The 7605-nt window shown below is 48.4% G+C and overlaps 2 protein-coding genes across 2 annotated transcripts; both read left to right on the top strand.

The window, feature by feature from the left end:
• The first annotated feature begins 3970 nt into the window (after positions 1 to 3970).
• Positions 3971 to 4540, top strand: LOC134180587 (uncharacterized). Its single transcript, XM_062647768.1, has one exon. It carries the CDS (start codon positions 3971 to 3973, stop codon positions 4538 to 4540), a length of 570 nt encoding a protein of 189 aa, XP_062503752.1.
• A 445-nt stretch (positions 4541 to 4985) lies between these two features.
• LOC134180586 (uncharacterized) lies at positions 4986 to 6373 on the top strand. Its single transcript, XM_062647767.1, has 3 exons — positions 4986 to 5106; positions 5583 to 5971; positions 6047 to 6373. The coding sequence occupies exons 1-3, from the start codon at positions 4986 to 4988 to the stop codon at positions 6371 to 6373; spliced, it is 837 nt and encodes a 278-aa protein (XP_062503751.1).
• Positions 6374 to 7605: the final 1232 nt, after the last annotated feature.

Below are 7605 nucleotides of genomic sequence, written 5' to 3'. Positions count from 1 at the left end.
GTTTGCTGTTTTTTGACGTCTAAAGCGACCGCAGACAGTTCAGAGTGAGCTATATCTGGAAGGGTTTGAAGCTGCATGACGTCATCGAAACAAGATGAGTCGTCTTTCTGTGTGTGGGTAATCATTTCATGTGTTTTGCGCTTTGCTTTGGTAAACACATACAGTAGCAACCAGGAAGAGACCACGTTGACAGAAATGCTGGACATCTCAAGGTGGTACAGATTCGATGTGTTGTTTGGAAGAGCTAGATATTACGCGTGTTCCTGCAGCGTAATTTCCAGAGTATGTGGAGCTTCAGGGAGACTACTTCCATCCAACTGCTTTCTCTTGCTCAACAAGGTGATAGCATCTGGTCGTTTAATCAAACACAAAAGCACGTCGACATGTCAGACAGTTATGTTTCATTGCATGATTTATGATCATGCATGCAGCACTACATGATCTAGAATGGTAGACAGTTATTACAACATGCAGTTATTTACTTCACTGGAAGGTCAAAGGTACAACAGTTACCACAGTCACAACTACGTACACAAACATCACAACAACCACATCCTTTCCCTGCACTGTCTTCACTACCAGCAAATAAAAAATCAGCAAATAAGCACTTCCTACGACAAGTTGTAAATTTTGTCCATACTTCTTCATCGAGGATGAAACTGTCCTGTGCAGATGTCCATATACAAGCAGTGCAGTTGCTGTCAAGCCATCTCTTCCAGTTTGCCCAGTCTCTTGGACATAATCTTCAATGAGTCTGGAGGACTCCAATGAACAATCCGCCTAATGTTGGGAATGTCAACACCATCCCAATGCTGTTGTAGCTATCAGAACTCTCAATGTGCTGTCTACTTTACTAAATGACATCAAAGATTTTTCTTTCATCTCGACTGTGGAGGCACTCGAATACATATCAACTACACGAAATTCTTGCAAATCAATACAATCTGATGGAAATGTAAAGTGGGATCCCAACTTTGATCTAAGCTGAAGATACAGTGACCAACTGTTGTCTATTTAGTACAAAAGATTTAGTAAAAACAACTCTAGACTAGCTATATATGGACTACCATATATGTATATCTATGAATTAATACATGATGATCATGCAGTATACGCATGCAGTGTTGATCGTTACGTAAAGGTTACTCAGGGCCAGGCAGATATCATATAATGTATAAAGGTAAGTAGTAGAGACTTGCGTGTTCCACAGATTGACATGCAGTGTCAGAAGTGAAGTCTGCAACCCAAGCTGCTTCCGTTCATATTATTCCAATCACAACGTGGTCTCTTCCTGGTTGCTACTGTATGTGTTGACCAAAGCAAAGCGCAAAACACATGAAATGATTACCCACACACAGAAAGACGACTCATCTTGTTTCGATGACGTCATGCAGCTTCAAACCCTTCCAGATATAGCTCACTCTGAACTGTCTGCGATCGCTTTCGACGTCAAAAAACAGCAAACAGCAAACAGCACCGAGTACGTTCGCATCCATCCAGTACGTTCGCATTCAGTCTCCGTTGTGACACGAGCGCACAACGCTAGATCGTGCGACGTCGATCGTGGCTGCATGAAATCGAAGCCTGTCGACGTCAACGTTCCCGCGGCCGCGCTTAATCGCTGCTGTAAACATGCAGATTTTACAAACAGCAACGACTCTAAAGCTATAGTCTTCGAGTTGTTCTCTACGAAACAAGAGAAGCTAATGAGATAGGATTGCACTGCGTGCATACCAGTCTCGTCTTTAGTGAAGCGTTTAATTAAGAAACCAAATTCGGTCTTTAGATAGCCGATTTCTGGCTACGCGGCACACAGCGAAATCAAAGGCCGTTCACCAAACCCCATTTCGCCGGGGAGAACGCGGCGGAAAAGGGGTCTGGCTACGCGAGACTACGTAGAACATAAGAATAAGTTATCGAGACAGCACGCATGTGCTTGTAGTTACATATGCACCGGTGTAGGTATAGCCACGCAGCGAGCAGCAATACGCTGGAGGCGGTTGGACGCTTATAACCAGAGACAGTCAAGACTATAAACTCGAGGTTATACTTGCAGTCAGAGGCACGTGTGGCATTCAGAAAAGGTGAGCAGGTTGGCTCTAGCAGCGCCGCAAGACTTAACTTAGTTAATAACGCGGCGTCGCTTATTCAGCTAGGGTCGGCAACAGTCGGCCCGAGTCGGCTCTAGCGGCGCGGACGTAACTTAGTCAATGTCTGTCTAACAGCTGCAGCTGGGTAATTCCGCAAAACGGCAATTAGCTTTGGTTATAGCTGCACGGCGGATCAAGTGACTACAGCGGAAGAAGAGTGGTAAATAACTACGTCCGGCAGGCAAGTCCGCTACATCAACTGTGGTCGGTGAGTAATTAGCATAGGTCTATAGTTGGTAAATCGGCTACGGCTCCGTTGGGTCGTAATCACGTAGTCTGGTATGCCACAAAAAGTAGTTAACGCATGCTTCGCTTGTTTATACTCGTCCATGCTGTAGTGCTGAACGTAGTCATATAAAATGTTTCGTCGTGCGCTGTTGCAGAACAGACGCTTGGAGCGCTACCAGCAGCATCCGCCATTCACAGCGTTTCTTTAATGCAGCCATCGACTGTGCCATCGTTAGGGCCAAGCCTATCAACGTCTGTCAGCGTCGAAGCGGTGGCGCCGACAGTAACAGCGCTCAGCTCTAGCGCGGAAGCTTGCATTGTGGGAGAAGGAACCACGCCAATACCCGCTCGTCTGGTTCGACTAATCCAGGCACAGGAGTACGTGGACTTTGCGGAGCTTCTTCCAGATAACCTGGAGCTACTGCGGCGTATGCAAGCTACAGCGGAACCAGCCAATCGTCGTCGCCTGCGTCAGATCACGACACTGCCCACGTGGGTGCAGTGTTTTGCTACGTACGCCTGGATTCTTCTGTGGAAGCACCCTGCCCGGGGCGCAAGAAGTGATGGCGTACTTGCGGCTTGTAGCGCACGAAGCGCAGTGTCACAGCGGGACAGGCTGGCTGTTATATGACGCGCTTTCGGCAGTTGGCGGCTTTCAACCGCAGTCTTTCTTGGAGCCAGCTGCACGCGCCTCTCTTTGCTGCGACAATCTTGGCAATGGACCAAGCGCCAACGGCGAGGTGTTTTCACTGCCTAGAAGCGAATCATACTCCCGATTCTTGCGCGTTAGAACCGAACGACGCTCCACCGCAAATTCTGCGTGAAGCCGGACCCGCTTCGAGAACGCTGTCGGGAGGCGGATTAAGATACCGACGTGACAGGCCATGGGATGGTCCAAAGCCAATCTGCCGTAATTATAATTTTAGCAGTTGTGCCGACTATCCCGACTGCACGTTTCGACATATTTGCTTGCGCTGTCGAAGCAACCACAGGATGCGCGAGTGCCCAGAGCAACGCACAGCTACACCGATAGCCTCTGGAAAGCCAGCAGCGTCCAGCAGAGGACAGGATAGCGGAAGACAATAAGCCAACAATATATTGTTGCGCTTAGTATTTGCGCTTGTAATTGCTGATTGGATTGCTTACTTGCAGGATATTGTTGTGGCATGTGTGTTCTGTTTTTGAGTTGGAACGTTTAATAGCTCTCTTATACGTAAGCCTCATGGGCCCTTGGCAACTATAAGTGTGTACCTCGTACAATAAGCGTTCTTCGGTCTAACTAGCGCATTGTTTGGCAGACTCCTCTTTCAACACATCGTCGATTGCGAAATACCCAAGAGAGGGGCGATGTACAAGGATCGCGCTACCGTTACACCAAAGACCTGCTAGCCTTGGACAGCTGCCGCCCGACGGTGCCATCTCGTCATCTGGACACGGTTCGGACGTACCCGTCAATGGTATGCGCGTAGCGGCAAGCGCTGGCGAGCCACCCGGATACAGTTTTCGCTAGCTACATCGTAAGTTGTTTGTCTCGGGGATTTCGGATTGGTTACGATTACAACAAAGCAAAAGCAAGACGATCCCGCAGGAACATGAAAACGGCAAAAGCAAACGCCGCGGTTATCGACAGTTACTTGCAAGAAGAGTGCGCGGCAGCACGTATCTCGTGTCCTGACGAGCGTAGAGCAGCGGAGGCTTACATCAGCCCTATGGGGGTAATTCCAAAAGCTCACCAACCTGGTCGATGGCGCCTTATCGTAGATTTGTCATCCCCTTGCGCAGCGAGCGTCAATGATGGCATTGCACCTAACTTGTGTTCCCTCTCATACGTTAGTATAGACGTGGCAGCACGGAAAATATGCGAGCTGGGAACAGGGGCTATGATGACAAAGCTTGATATACAGAGCGCATATCGACATATCCCTGTTCACCCAGACAATCGTCATCTCTTGGGAATGTCATGGAAAGGCAAGGTGTACCTCGACAGAGCTTTACCTATTGGCTTGCCCTTGGCCCCCAAGATAGTTTCTGCTGTAGCAGACGCACTAATGTGGATTATGTCCTGCCGAGGCATAACAGCCGCCATACATTATTTGGACGATTTTCTATTTTTCGGACGTCCGCAAGCATCGGAATGCGATGAGAACCTGCAAAAGCATTAAGCATATGCAACGAGCTAGACGTGCCAGTAGCTACAAACAAGCTTGAGGGGCCCACAACGTGCTTGACAGTTTTGGGTTTGCAGCTCGACTCGCAGGATGGGATCATCAGCTTACTAGCCGTTAAGCTGCAGAAAGTAAAATTCACAATTGCGGAATGGCCAACGCACCGCGCCTGCACGAAGCGCCAGCTGCTCTCTCTGATTGGTACTCTGCACCACGCAACTTCAATGGTGCAAGCAGTTCGAGCGTTTCTGCGTCGGCTAATCGATCTTGCAGGTACCGTTAAGCAATTGCATTACTGGGTGCGTATTAACAGCGAGGCGCGGGCGGATCTTCGGTGGTAGAACGCATTTCTTGAAAGCTGGAATGGAAAAAGCATTATTAACACTTTGGTATCACGGCCACCAGCGATCCAGCTTACCTCGGACGCATCAGGCTCGTGGGGATGAGGAGCCATTTGGCGGTGCAACTGGTTTCAATGGAAATGGTCGCGCGAATGGGAGGAAATCAGCATCACACCGAAAGAACTGCTACCAATTCTACTAGCAAGCGCTACACGGGGAAAAGTTTGGCGCGGCAAAATAGTACTGTTTCGATGTGACAATCAGACTGTGGTGTCGGCTCTTGCTAAATCGTCTAGCCGAGATAAGATCGTCATGCAATTGCTGAGAGTGTTGCACTTTGTAGCAGCCCTTTACTCTTTTACCTGGGTCTCGACGCACATACCGGGTGTCTCTAACGTAGCGGCGGACGCCTTGTCACGAGACAGTATGCCTAAGAATCAATGTCTGTCTTTGCAGCTCAACGAGCAGCCAGCGGCCATTCCACTACAGTTTCTGGAGCTGCTGTTGTCTCCCCATCTAGACTGAAGCTCGCACACCTGGAGACGTCGGCTTGCCGTTTCTTTGCGTCAGGCTTAGCTGATTCTACCAGGAAAGCATACGCGTCCGGTCAAGCACGGTATCTAATATTCTGCAATCGTTTTCCTTCATCTCTCTTTCCACATCCGAGGACCGCCTATGTTTGTTTGTCTCACACCTAGCCGAAGAAGGTCTCTCTCACAAAACTATCAAAAGCTACCTGTCAGCATTGCGCCACCTACAGATCCAGTCGGGTTTGGGCGACCCATTCACCGCTACTCTCCCACAACTAGCTTATGTCTTGAAAGGAATTCGACGTCAGCAGGAACCTCGTCTGAAGGTCGACCAGCGCTTGCCTATTACACCGGCAGAATTGAGAATTTTGAAAGATGTGTGGGCAAAAAGATCACCATTTTACGACGACGCAATGCTATGGGCTGCAGTCTGCACGGATTTCTTTGACTTTACGCGAGCGGGAGAGTTTACCGTAAGCTCCGTAGCAGCATTCGACGCCTCTGTTCACCTGGCTCCACAAGACGTCAGCATCGACTCACATGTCACTCCGTCTGTGGTGCGCATTCACCTAAAGCAATCAAAGACAGAACCGTTCCGTCAAGGTGTAAACATATTTTTGGGTTGATCGAAGCAAGAAATTTGCCCAGTGGTTGCTCTGCTGAGCTATGTGGTGCTTCGAGGCAACGCGCAAGGCCCCTTATTTCTCTACGACGATGGCACGTCACTCTCGCGCAATAGGTTGGTCCGAGAAGTTCAACGGGCGCTCACAGAAGCCGGACGTGACTGCACAGGCTTTACAGGCCACAGCTTCCGCATTGGTGCAACGACGACAGCGAAGGCAAGAGGGTTGGACGATTCCATAATCAAAGCCCTTGAAAGGTGGAAGAGTACAGCGTTTGAGTCGTGCATAAGAATCCCTGGCAGCAGTTTAGCAGAATTTTCGCAGTCACTCGTGTAATTAACGGTCGGCGTGTGCACTACTAACCTAGTAAATGGTTAACACAATTTTATAATAAACGCAACAGAAACGGCAGCTGTTTCACCCGCATCAGCTCCTTACGTACGGTGCTTGGAAATGCCACACATCGCTAGGTAGGAGATGATAGTTGGTACAGTGTACCGTGCTTGGGCTGGTGATTTTAAGAAAATCCCCGGATGAGTCGGAGTCCCGGTTTGATGACCGTCTCCTGCAGCACGGTACGGTTCACGCAAGCGCATACCTGGACTCCGATCCTCGCGCCGGGGCCAGACTTTCTCTCCTGCAAGTCTGGCGAAGTTCGTCCTGTGAAGGTATCTGACGGCGAAGTTACCTGGTGATATATAAGACTATGAAGATCCGACGAAGGTAAGGAATCAAACACAAAATGTTTCACAAAATGCCATAACACAGAGACCTAGAACTATTGCAATGCATATGACGGAGTAAACATGCATGTCCTGACTAACATCTTTCTGCACTTGCAGCTTGCTGTAGTACATGTGTACAGAACAGATTGAGTGCACCTACAAGTTTACTGTGCACAGTATCAATGTGAAATAATGGACTTGAAGTAAGACATCTCACCTGCGCCACCCCAATCAGGATGAGCTTTGTTGTTATACCAGCCATTATAACGTTCATTTTCATACGCTTCCTTGTCATTGATGGCACCAACAGAACAAACCAGTACTGCAACAGTTAGAAAGCAGATGAGAAACATGTTTCAGAGAGTCCTTCTAGTGGTTAATGGTTGCTATACCAACCACTTACATTCTTATTACCCAGTAGTAGTTGTGATGTCATATGCTGGTGTTATAGTGTAGCAAGTCTGATTCTAATTAGCTACGACATGCATGTCTAGATGTGGTATGATGTTAATTAATTACGTACACACCTTGACCTTTGCCACCGACGTCATCTGCATAACTGAGGTGTAGTAGAACTAGAACTGCAACACTGACACGCAGTAGAACTGGAAATTCATGTAACGAGACTGTACTATAATTAGCATTGTGACGTGTTTGAAAACCTTGGATGTCTACGAGGAGAGTACTCAAGTGAACTTCACAAGGAGGCCACACCATCAGTCAACCCGCCACGGAAGACGTCAACTCCGTTGAGAGAAGCAGTGAGGCAGGAGCTCGACAGACTGACAAAGGAAGGCATCATCGCTCAGGTGACAGAGCCCACAGAATGGGTATCATTAATGG

Source organism: Corticium candelabrum, chromosome 5 (genome assembly GCF_963422355.1).
Source record: "Corticium candelabrum chromosome 5, ooCorCand1.1, whole genome shotgun sequence".
NCBI classification, from domain to species: Eukaryota; Metazoa; Porifera; class Homoscleromorpha; order Homosclerophorida; family Plakinidae; genus Corticium; species Corticium candelabrum.
Note: the sequence above shows the minus strand (reverse complement) of the source record. Positions and strands in the feature narration are given on the sequence as shown.

Excerpts from the sequence above, each read along its gene's own strand:
- LOC134180587 (XM_062647768.1), top strand. The coding sequence starts at position 3,971 with ATGAAAACGGCAAAAGCAAACGCCGCGGTTATCGACAGTTACTTGCAA.
- LOC134180586 (XM_062647767.1), top strand. The coding sequence starts at position 4,986 with ATGAGGAGCCATTTGGCGGTGCAACTGGTTTCAATGGAAATGGTCGCG. Across the intron at positions 5,107-5,582 it reads CAAGCGCTACACGGGGAAAA|CCGAAGAAGGTCTCTCTCAC; the intron begins GTTTGGCGCGGC and ends TCTCACACCTAG. Across the intron at positions 5,972-6,046 it reads CACATGTCACTCCGTCTGTG|CAAGAAATTTGCCCAGTGGT; the intron begins GTGCGCATTCAC and ends GGTTGATCGAAG.